Genomic DNA, 12,633 nt, shown 5'->3' with positions numbered 1-12,633 from the left:
GCTAGCCTAGCTGAAAGCATTAAAACTGCACGATTTTAGCTTCCTGAGCCAACAATACAGTAGCTATGACCTCACTGTTCCATGGCCCATTTCTATGCTGCGCACCACAATCTTTCCTCTTCCAGAAAAAATGTATTTCTTTTATGTCCATGATCAGCTTCCTCTTGTTCTACCCATGGGAGTTTCCCTTTATCCTCTTACAATTTTGGCTGTCGTCCGTCTTTTGTGTCGGCAGCCCGCCCCGCAGTCCGCGCGAGAACCACCGCCAGGGAGCGCAGGTGCGCGCGCACAGAGCCCCTCCCGCACCCTCCCCGGCCTTGGAATGTAAACAAGCGCCTGCGAGTAACGGTTAGCGATGGTTTGCGGCTGCTGACGGCCCCTCACCCCCGCCCAACCATGGACTTCCAGCAGCTGGCCGACGCGGCGGACGCCTGGTGCTCCGACACCCCTTTCCAGCTTATCGCCGCCGAAGAGACGGAGCGGCGCATGGACTTCTACGCCGACCCAGGGGTCTCCTTCTACGTGCTGTGTCCGGACACCGGCGGCGGGGAGACCTTCGTAAGTGGCTGCATCGGTGACACGGGGAAGGGGGGGGCGGGGGGCAGGGTCACAAATGTTCAGCGAACGACACTGCTTTGCGATGAAAGGTAGTTTTGCCACATACTGTGGCCTAATACTCCGTCATCGCAGGGTGCATTTTATTATAGTTGGTCTTATGCATTCTTGGATCGCTCCATAAGTGCTCATTTATGGACTTGTGACATCAGGATGGGTGTCATAATCCATGGTGGGTTTTCGGACACCCTCACGGGTAGTAAGAGATGGTGTCATGGCTCCTTTGTTCATGAAGTGTTGTTCCTTGTTGTCAGGGAAGTCCCATTAGCTCTACTGCCCTAAGCGAGAAACTAGTGTATTTTCTGCTACCTGCGAGGAAAATTACTTTTTTTGCAAGCTAGTGCTGCCACTTAGGATGGTCGGGTATGCCATTTTTGCTAACCAGGCTACCCTAACATCCTATACCACACCAACGACGATTTTACATAATACCATTAAAATTAAGGAGGCCCTTGTACCAGTAATGCCATCACGAGAATTGTCTGGTCTTTCACTGCTAGCTGGTAGTATCTCGTATTCTATCATTGGAGAGCCTTGTGTCATCACTGTCATTTCTGGGGTTTACTGTTTAACACTATTATTTGGGGCGCCTGTTGTGATAAAATTGCCACCAGGACAGTTTTGCATGCCACTTGTAAAGGTCCTGAGTGTTATGCCAAGAGCGAAGTTTAAGTTGCACCATGTGATGCTTTAGAGCACCACTGGACTTGCAGGTACTAGTATGGTGAAAAAATCGGGGAAGCAGGTCAGGTACTTTGATGGGGAGCGTTACTTTGAATTAATTTTGAACCTGAGGTGGCTGTCCTGAAGCCAACCATGATTTCCCATTGCTTGACTTCTGAACTGAGCCTCCACATAGATTGTTCTTGCCTTAACCCTCAATAATTCAACATAAAGACTGTAGGGTCTGGTTAATGATTGCAAAAACAACAGTTGATGGACAGAATGCAGAACAATGTTATACATTCACCCCAGTACACAAATCTGGGCCTAAATCCATCGTTTTTTTGCTCACCATGCCATTCCAGCTTGGACCCAGCCATATGCAAATCAGTCTTGACCCTGTGCCTCATGGGAACAGTCCAGCCCGAACTGCTGGTTAATGGGCTTCATTTGGTGCTAGAGTACTTTATCCGTTTACCTTTGTGCAGTGGAAACAATTATCTCTCACATATGTGAGATCTTTCAGAGCTATTTTAAAGCCATCCCATTGCTGCAACCCATTATACTATTTGATTATGAACTTGCTGTTGTGTGTACTGTATTTTTGTGTGATATGCTAATTACCAGTAGTCCTTTAATCAAGCCTCAATAAGACTTGATCATGGAAAAAACTAAATGTTCTATAATTTCTAACTTGCTGTTTGGGTAATGTTCATCGAAGTTGGCCTCGTGAATGGGACTGAGTATTCTACAACTGAGGGTATTAGAAGATGTCTACTCTTGCGCCATTGAGGCAGCACTAGTTAGATCATACCCAATTTAAATTTATCAGAAGTATAGGCGTTAGCACAAAACCTTAGAGGTGAATACTTAAGGAGCCTTGGGATGTTTTTAAAGCTGTTTGAGTTTATTGTAGACTTTAAATCTTTATTCATTTGAGGGTGAAGGACCGATATTAGTTGAAGTTAATCCATACAAAAATCAATAGGGGGAATGGATCCATTCCCCCTCTTGATTTTTGTATCATAATTGTAAGCTGAATGGATCATCGCTTCTCTTCTCTCCCTCCCCCTCATATGATTCAAACGAAGTTAATCCATTGTCATAAACTTGTAAGGATGCAAATGGGCCCGTAGCATGAAACAGAATAGGGAATGGCTGTGGCAAGCGAGTGCCAGTTCATTAAAAGTCTGACTCTTGGAGGAAAGTATCCATCATCATCATCTACGTGGAACTAGTTGTCATGGGTCCTTCTGCGTTTCATTGATCTTGTGTGCATTGAAATCCATCTGTAATTGTAAATTCTCATTGAATGAGATTAGTTTGATGGGAGAGTGTTATGATAGTTTATAAAAATAACACGTTCTTTCAGGTCCATTTAAAGATAGTTTGCTCCAGGGTTTTGGTTTTAATGGAATAGATGTGCTTGCCATGCAACTGCTAGTGACTTACGTGAAATAATCGTGCTCACATTTGGTATTCCCTGTCCTATTTGAGAATTTTGCAGGATTACTTAGCAGCAAGTCTTCTAGATTAGTCAGGATGTTAGTAAACCAAGTTTCAGTGATGCATGTGAATGTTGAGTGTTAATTCTGGATGAGAGTGCCTATTTAACCCTATCATTGCACTGTGTGTGTGCTTTGCTGAGAACACTTCCTAGTAAGAAAAAATCATAAACTGGAGTGCACTTTGCCTCTATACTCCATATATGAATTTGTGTATGGTTGAAACTTGGAAAATGTTAATCAAAATATATTAAACTGAAGTGGACTTTATGCACAGTGCCTGACCAATTTGTTCCTCATAACCCAGCCATTCTTGACACTCAGCCTCATCTCTTGCCCTACCACATTGACCATCTCTGCCTTTTTGTTCACAAAACACACAGTCACTTTTCAAGACAAAAGCTGCAGTCCTTTATTATATAAAACATATTCCATGATTCTTCCACCCGTAGGCAATCAATCACAGCTTTGCATATTATTTGACTGAACAAATCATGTATTTGGAGTCTAGCACTTGTCTGGGGGAGACCCGAAGCAGGTTCGAGACTTAATCCTGCCACAATTGTACGTTCCTCGTCAGGATGTCCCGGCTGGACAGCAGGTGCTTCATCCGCCTTGTCATTCTTTGTTTTCTCCCAATGGACCATGCCGTTTGGCATTCCAAGGCCAGCAGGCAACCCTTGTACCCTTCTCTGGGTGCGTTGCTCCTGCTGCTCAGTGTACTCCAACTCCACAAGGCGAGTGAGACTGCACCCTGTATTCACGTCCCCTTGTACCTGAATTTGGTGCGGGTGGGTTGGCCTGTGCGTTCGTTGGTGCCGAATGTGCAGTTGTGGGCTAGGCCTGATTCATTTGTTCGTACAAATGACGCTCAGTTGTTCTTTGCCATAGCTCAAATAGCGCTACCTGGATTTTGCACCCATTTCCTGCCTGCCGGCCCCCCTGTCTGGATTCTGGTGCTGTTAGACCTATTCATGTCTCTCGGGGTGTCAGGTGGGGTTATGGTTCCGGGCTTCTTCAGTTGGCAGGGGCCCAAAGCACCTTCTTTTTTAAATGTACTCCCAGCTGTCCTTTATCACTAACCAACATTAAAATAACCTCTACACCCACCCAGTCCCCGGCCTTTACTAAGCCACTTGACTGTGTCTCTTACTTCATTGGTGCAGTTCTAGAAAGGTTCTATAGGCACAGGAGTATTCTTTGTCACCCCTGTAGTCGTGGAGTGTCATGCATTTCCACTGATCTATTGGGGGTGACTTCATACTATTGCTGGCCTTGAGAGGGAGTTTGATACATCTATGCAGTACTTGAGCTAGAGCTTCACACATCTTTATGCCATCAGATAACGAGTTTTTATGTCTTTACGGACCTCCCGAGAGGGTGTTTTAGCACCTGCCGTTTTTATGGTTTTTATTAGGTCGAGTCTGGGCAGCACATGGGCTGCTGTGCAAGGCATGCTGTATTTGAGTGTGGACTTGAAGCTCCGCCCATATTTTTAATTGGCTTGTCTCATTGTCCTTTGTAAATGCTGGCTTCTGATTCGTTAATTGGCTGATTAGTCTCTCCTTAGACTGCCTGTCTTCTTTTGTATATTACCAACCACAGGGGCGGCCCAAAAGCTCCTGAACCAGGGGCAATCACTATTTAATCCAAACAATAGTTCAAGAACCCATACAACAAATTACACTTAATAAACAAATAACATATTAATAATCATCACAAAGATTAGAGTAGGAAAAAGGAAACAGAAGGCAAATGTGACTCGTGTATGTATAATTATCAAAAATCCAAATTTATTACAATAAATACATATTTTTTTTTTAAAGGAGGGACAGTGGAGCTCTATATAGTGCGTTGGTAGAATTAATGAATGTTTACAGACCTAAAGCAGTGGCAGACAAAAATACGTCACAGCAACAAGGAACAACATAAAAACAAATAATGTATCCTCAATTAATTCACAGGCCACAAATACGTTGACGGCGTTTCAACCGCTTTGTCAGCTACAGTGCATGTGCGCGCGCGCCGCGCTTTACCGCGATTACTTTCTCTTTCACGGCCGCTTTGATGTGTGATCACGATAGCGATCACTTTCACTTTCGCGGCCGCTTTGCATAGCCAATAGGTCTCGCTTTTGGGACCTTGTAAGTATTTAGTTATGCAACTGTTGCATGGCTAAACACTTATAAGGTCCCAAAAGCGAGACCTATTGGCTATGCCAATGCTTGTTCTTCTGTTGTTATACAGTATGTCGTCTTTAGTCTATAAGCAGTATTTTCTTTAATGAGTTTCTCCTACTGCGGGCACAACATGCTTTCCTGCAATACGGATTGATTCACCCCCCTTCTTTGAAAATATTTGTCTCTACCATGACCAATCGGCCTTGTATGAACCATTGTTTTTGTAAAAAACAAATCTGAAACCCCAGGTTCAATGACAGGGTCCCCTTGTTATGTAATACATTTCCTGCAACTTTCAGCACGCCATGCACGATTTTACTTTCCAAGCATCCCGGGACAATGGCGGCCGCTTCTTTGAAATGAAATGGGTCTTGCGTGTACAAGAGTTTGAGCTATTGGCATTGTAAATGACAATGCCTTTTATTTATGTCTTAATTATCAAAACGGATACATAGAAGGCATTTTCGTTTACAATGCCAATAGCTTAAACTCAAATTCGAGACCTATTGCATTGCAAATGCTTGTGTTGTCTCTGTGTTCGGAAGGTATTGTTGTTTTGGACATTGCAGTTATGAGAGGACTCCGACCGTTGTCATTGATGTGACGAATGCTTCTGCCTTTAGTCTGAGGGTGCATTGAATGAAGGCCAGGGATCGTGTCACCAGGGAGAATACATCACATTTATCCACTCACAAAAGCATTACTCGCTCTGCCTAGCCGGTAATGAGACCCATTTGCGTAGTCCTCCTCCACGAAGTGCTTTCCAGGACCTTGAATTATTTATTGACTAGCTGTAGCCTGTTGTTCCTATGAAAGATCTAAACGCCAAGAAGCGTATGTATAGCTGCATTGATTTGCTTTCTTTTAACTACATTGCCGTTTAAACTGTATAAGTAGTGCAGTTTCAGGGAGGACGGGTGGAGAACGAGATAATGACGGGAGGAGGCATGAGAGTGAAGGGATAGTTTATAGAATAAGCAACGCTGCGAAGAAAGACGACAGTGACTATATCAATCATTCCATGCCTTAATGCCGCACAAGAAAATGCACCGTGATATACTTACTGACTGCGCACCAGCCTTACCTGCCTTTCAGGGTCACATGCCTGACAGCTTCCCCAGGTGCGTTTTCAAGCAATCTTCTCTCCCTCTACTTTTTTCAGAGGGTATCATTATGTGACTGACTGTACCTAGGGGCGTAACACAGGCCCCTGCGCTCCAGGCCCACCCTCAGCACAGCACTCTGGCCAGAGGGCTCCTGATTGAGCCCGGAGGGGGCCCCTCCACGTACCTTGCAGGGAGGCCCCCTCAAGTTTCGTTACGCCAGTGACTATTCCCCATATCCTCAGGTCTTTCAGAGTCGCGGTCCTTGCATGTGGTCTTTCCACTACACTTCTTCTCAGCCTTATATTGTCGAATCTGAAATGTGGCTGCCTCAGCCCAAGGGTCTATTGCGTTTCAGGGTAACTGCCTGGGTGTGGTCTGACCCTGCCCTCCGCCTTGAAGTGCAGCTTTTTGTACCTCTTCCAATTTCAAGTCCAGTAAACAGTATAAGACTAAGTACGCTTTTTGTTTTGGCAGGTATTTGCAAAGGAAACACATGGAACAGTGAACCACATTAACAACTTTGTGCTTGGTATTTCCTGGCTGCTTCCCTTAAGAATCATCATTTTAGGTGCGGACATTTGGTGCTTTATGTGTGGGAGTCCAAGATGAATGGCATTATATCAAGTCATCTGAAAGGTCTAATGGTACCTCAACACTTAAAAATCATCGCTTCTCAGTTCAAATCTCTGCTTCTGTTACTGTAAAAATATATATATATAACATATTGAAAAAATGGAGAGGGGACCTAAACAAACAAACAAGCATTGGCATAGCCAATAGGTCTCGCCTTTGGGACCTTATAAGTGTTTAGCCGGAGCTATTGGCTTTGCTAATGTGTTTAAGCTGTGAGATTTCTAATGGGAGTGGGGGGTCTTTATAAGAACGCATCGCTGGGGTCTGCAGGTGCCAGTTTTGCACTAGGGATGTAACCACTGACCGCACAAAGACAAGCACACGAATGTCAACATCTACAAAGTAGGTTAAAGGAGGGCAGGACATATGTTGGGGACATTCAAAGTCCTATTTAGCGTTTCAGTGATAGTGTGAGAAACTGGCTTCGCAGCGCTGTTAGAAGCCGGGAGCCTGAGGGGTAACATAATAATAGATGTTTATTGTTACCTAACTCAATGGTATTCATTGTATCTACCTCAGAAGGATGTAAGGCTGAGTGGACCCACCGGGATTTGAACCTGTGACCATGATGTCCCCTACAGTGTATTGGCCCACAAAGCCACCAGACCTCTTCCTGAAAGGACTAAAGACAAACTTTGGGGGGACTAGCACCACACCTCTGCAGAAGCCCACCTTACCTAACAACATTAACAAGGAGTGTGGGTCTTCCGAAAAATGCCATAGATCGTGCAAAAAGAAAACAAAAACAGGCTGTTTTGCTCTCATTTTTCACAGCTCAGAAACGCGCTAATTTTTCTTGAATTTGTTGCAGAAATAGTTGTAAACTGAACTTGCATCATGGTTACTTAATACCAAGTTGTGTAAATGTCGCTGTAGAAGAAAATATAGACAAAACATGCTGCAGGACCGACAAATATGGCCGTCACAGCCTCCTGTGTCTGAGACTCCCTGATAAATCCTGCTTGGACTTTCCATTCTGGTTTCTATAGTTAAGAAGTTCCGTCATCAATATAAGAAAGTCCGTGGGAGGCAATAAATCGATAACCTAATTAGTGTTGCAAAATAATTTCATTGCAAGCTTCCCAAATAAATCACTGTGTCATGCCGGGATCTAGGCTGTGGAAAAATAAAGATGGCTTTCTGTTGTGAAATGGCTTACCTAGGACGCTTTGTTCCATCTGTGATTCATGCAGCTACGTAAGTGTTATTTATATTAGGTTACCCACAATTCACGTGTACATACTTGACTTCAAGTACCACAATGGAATGTGGTCGGATAGGTCCCTCGCGCCTGCCATGGGTCAGTTTCCGCTGGACTGCAGCCAGCATAATGGAGCAGATTTCTGGCTGAGCGCTCTTCCCAGAAGCCCTTGCAGTTTTGTAGACTTGCATCAGTGTCCCGTGAGTTTGGGATCTTTAGAGTGCCAGTGTCCGGGCAGTAATTTGTGTTTATTTATTTATTTTGCTCCGGTCACCCTAAAATGAGTCTGCGCAGAGCCCTCGCCCTGCCCTGTGCAGATGGAGCACATGCATGCATAGATGAATTAATAGATTTATTTTTACGGGTTTAGCTCTGCGAAATGAATCGGGACACAATACAGCCGGATTCCCCCCCAAAATGTAAGAAAATTGTCCTCCAGTGTATATGCGGCAATAAACTGCCTGCAGCTTGTAGACAGAAACGTGCATGCTCTTGTTTTTCCCATCTGTGAATTGACAGCCAGCACATGTGATCTTGAGCAGGTCACATATTTCATAACCGTGCCTTTGCCTTATGTGAGCGTATTGTTCTACGGTGCCCGAAATAAACCGATTCAACCAGTCTTCAACCTCACAGGTCTCGTGAGTCCACCCTCATTTCTAAACTATCCTGAACCCGAGCGCTGGAATGGTGCTAAGTACTGCTGTGTGTTATTTTATGATCTTTCTAAAGCTGTAGGTGTGAGTCCGAGCTGTTGTGTTTTTGTGTCTCGTGCTACCAGTGCTCGCCACTAGGGTCAATACTATTCTATTACTATTCTATTCTATTCCTGCTAGCCTCAAACGTACACCGGAAGTTTGAGTAAAAGCCAAGCTTTGTTAGGTCTATGCTCCAATGGCCCTCAAAATGAGCAGGATTTGAATTTTGAGATCACCTTTTAAAAGTTTCCCCCCCAACATACAAGAATACATGACAGGTAGACTTGTACAATCAACAAGAGGACAGCAAGGTGGCTGCAGAAGCCCAGCTTTTCCCTCTAGTTCAAACATACCCTTCCTGAAATATTAGACTACAAATCGTTTTTTTATTGCCTTTGACTTCCACAAGCCTAGACTCATGGTTATTGACAATCTGAACTTCGTCACCTTTCATGACGTCATGTTCTAAGCCCACTCTTCCAACTCCAGAAGTGGAACAAATGAGTATCGTTTAAACTAAGTCTTTCGCTGAGGTATGAACAAATACTGACTAAAAGTACTTCAGCCCACATGCCCAACTCTTTTTTGTATCCATGATGCAACTAGCATTGCTTTAATCATTCCCATTATAGGGGGGATTATATCAACTGGTCAAGTGTTCAAAGAATCAAATGTAATATTCCATTGGGAGAAACACAAAAAGTTTCAGGCTCTTGGTAATATAACAACAAAACAAGCATTAAAAATGCAATAGGGGGGGCGTGGCTAGCGACCGGCAAGGATGGCCGCAGCTTAAGAGAGCTCCGGTGCTCGTCCGACATTCCTCACAAATCCTGACACTAATCCGATACCTACACCGTAATTAAACAGAGGGGGTGGCACCGCAACGACCCGCGCAGCTGCTGCAATTTCAGCGAGAAAAACACGACCGGGGCCGCTGGACACACAGGGGTGGAGTCACGGCCTGGGTCCAGAAGTCAAGCCGGGACCTAGCATGCCTTTAGAAGCCGCCTGCGACGGAGACGAGACCGGCCAGATGTACGGAGGGCCTGATAGAACATCGGGACGGGCGGTGAGTGAAGCGGCGTGATAACACCTGATAGATAGCCGCCACTGATGCGCTATTGCCCTGAACCCCGTTTAGCAGCACCATTAATGAGGTAACCGGAGGGCGGGAGAAGAGCATAGCGAGCGCCCCGACGGAGCCAGCTTAAGCCTGCACAGAGCAGCTGGCGCCACTGAGAAGGCACGGGTGCTCGCATACTGAGCCCCGTGCTGGAGTGCACTGACACTACGGCCATCTGCACACAGAGGGATAGATGATGATCCGCTGACGAGAGAATCGGCTGAAGGGACACCGGAGCAGCCCTCAGAAACCACGCGATAAGACCTGATAGGCTCTATACTCACTGAACACTCCAGAATACTACGCTGTGCCGCAGCCACAGTGCCAGCGGTAAGGGAATCGACCGCGCTTGGCGCAGCACGTGCACATAAAGGCACAACGCTCCACCTGAACGGATCTGGTGCAAATATAGGACATCCACCCCCACGAGAAGCGGCACTCAAACTACAAACGGCGTGAAGTAAAAACGCAGTCCCCTAGAAGAACCACGGGGGCAAACGCAGGCTCTACTGACACAGGTTGCCCTAGATAGCGGTGGAACAGGACAGGAAAACCGATAGGCCGCACAAGGGAGTCACTCGACGCTGGCAGGCAGTGGCAAATACTGTCTCCCCCACGCCAATTGGGAGGTCATACCCCCCAGAGTTCGAGGGGCCATGGGAGGCAGAGGACAGCGATCGGTGCAAAATAACCGACTAGATAAGTACGTCTTTAATAAAGAACAACCAGACACGCCGGTTCTGGCCCCAGGCACTGACAGTGGCCAACAGGCAGCGAAAACCAAAGAGGTCACGTTGCAAGATGTGATGACAACCCTACAGCAAATGCAAACCTCCATTGGCACAATATCTTGCGACATAGCGCTGCTGCAAGCAGATATCTCCAAAATGAACACGAGAATGTCGGAGGTAGAAACCACCACTGCAGCTTTCTCGACAGAAACTGCGACGCTGCAACGACAAGTACGTCACCTGGAGCTAGCTACCAAGCAGATGGCTGAAAAGCTGGATGATCAAGAAGGGCACTCACGACGCAACAACATTCGCCTGGTGGGAGTACCGGAAAGCATCAAAGGGCCAGCATTGGATCTCTTTGTGGAAGAACTGCAGCTCCGTTGACTCTCTAAATTCTTCTTGGTGGAAAGAGCCCACCGAGTACCGGGAGGGAAACCTAGACCGGGGGCCCCCCCACTACCTATTCTGGCATGAATATTCAACTTCAGAGACCGAGATGCAATTCTGCAGGCGGCCTGAATTGGGCCCCCCGTTGCGGGTGGACAACAGTAACGTGACATACCCTGACTACACAGCGGCCGTAACAAAGCAACAACAAACTTTTTTAGACATCAAGAGAGAGCTGCGCAAACAAGAACTCAAATACGCAATGCTCTTCCCAGCAAAACTGAGTCGAAGAAGAAGGGAAGAGCTGGTTCTTCACGACACCGGAGGAAGGCCAAGAATGGTTGAAAGGATGGCTCCCAGCCAAAGGGTATAACAGGCAAGGGACAAAACAAAGGCACCAACTCACTAAATTAGCCCTACCAACAGAGACGGAGACCAAAACGGGGGCGGGCACCGGCACGAGGACAAAAAGCGACTCAGAATGATACCTCATATAGTACACTCAGAACCATGGGATCACCCCAAGGCGGTGTTGCCGCACCTCGGACAGAACTCCACGTCACAACACGATTGTGACGACCTACAGACAAGTATTCAGGTTGATGGGGGGACTTTGGACCCCGCAGACTAAGGGATATACACCACAGATAATGCGTAAAGGCCTGTTTGGAAATTGGAACTTGGGTCCGATTGCTGGAAGGTGCAGAATGTTCGCAACAGACTGTGAAGACACAAAGGGAATGAATGGGGGTGCGGAGTGACTCTTCCCCCTCTTACACAAGTACAAAGTTATGGGACTAAAGCACTCTGCTGAGTTGGGGTGGCGGGTAGTTTTAAATCCGCTATGCAGGGAGGAGGGATGGGTACCGTTCATTGGTTTATTTTCAGTTTTAGTTATATTTTTGATGACGGGTGCTACAACAAGGTTCAGACCAGAAGACGCTACGGGGACTATCATACAAAGGGTCCAAGGGTGGCTAAACATTAATAACGATCATGCCAAACACAGACCACCCGACCGTCCGGTCATCCATTGAGGGTGATATCATGGAATGTAAATGGTCTGGGGGATAAAATTAAACGGGCCTAGTCTTGCAATACCTCGGGCGTAAAAATCCAGCGGTTGCACTCCTCCAGGAATCTCATCTGCAGGGGATGACCTGTAAAGCCCTAGACAGATGGGGCTTCAAAATGATGGTGCACTCTGATTTTACCTCTGGTTCCAGGGGGGTGGGGATCCTAGTAAATAGCTGTTTCCCATTGATTGTAACCGGGGCAAACAAGGATGACCAAGGGCGCTTTGCAGCAATCGCATGTCAATGAGATGGTAGAATATATAACATAGTGTCAGTTTACATCCCACCGACGTTACATCAGACTGCCTTCTCGGACCTGGGAAAATTCCTGCTAACACTCCCGCGTGGAGAACTAATTATGAGGGGTGACTTTAATGTCACCATGAATGCATCCATAGATCGACAGCCCCCTAGAGACCCCAGTGGTGCCAACCTCAAGTTAGTAGAATTCGTAGAAGCTCTCGGCTTGTTAGATGTCTGGAGGACCAGATACCCGACTGAACGGCAATATACATTCCACTTTATAGTACATAATAGCCTCTCCAGGCTAGACTAGATTTTTACATTAGCCACAGGGATGCTAGGAATGATGGAGATTACACACTTATCCAGGGGTATATCGGACCACTCACCAATACTCATTGCGTACACAACCTTTGCTCCACAACGGCAAAGATTGTTCCCTATACGCCCCGGTTATCTTAAAAAT

General features: G+C 46.2%; 1 protein-coding gene across 1 annotated transcript in view; it reads left to right on the top strand.

The window, feature by feature from the left end:
- Window positions 1–223: 223 nt before the first annotated feature.
- Window positions 224–12,633, top strand: part of MTURN (maturin, neural progenitor differentiation regulator homolog) — a 116,575-nt gene continuing 104,165 nt past the window's right edge. The window contains exon 1 of the mRNA XM_085630633.1: window positions 224–558. Within this exon, the coding sequence (XP_085486759.1) occupies window positions 397–558 (162 nt within the window). The 5' untranslated portion in view covers window positions 224–396. The remainder of the gene's footprint in view (window positions 559–12,633) is intronic.

This window comes from Triturus cristatus, chromosome 10, assembly GCF_964204655.1.
Source record: "Triturus cristatus chromosome 10, aTriCri1.1, whole genome shotgun sequence".
NCBI classification, from domain to species: domain Eukaryota; kingdom Metazoa; phylum Chordata; class Amphibia; order Caudata; family Salamandridae; genus Triturus; species Triturus cristatus.
This window is presented reverse-complemented; position numbering and strand designations above follow the sequence as displayed.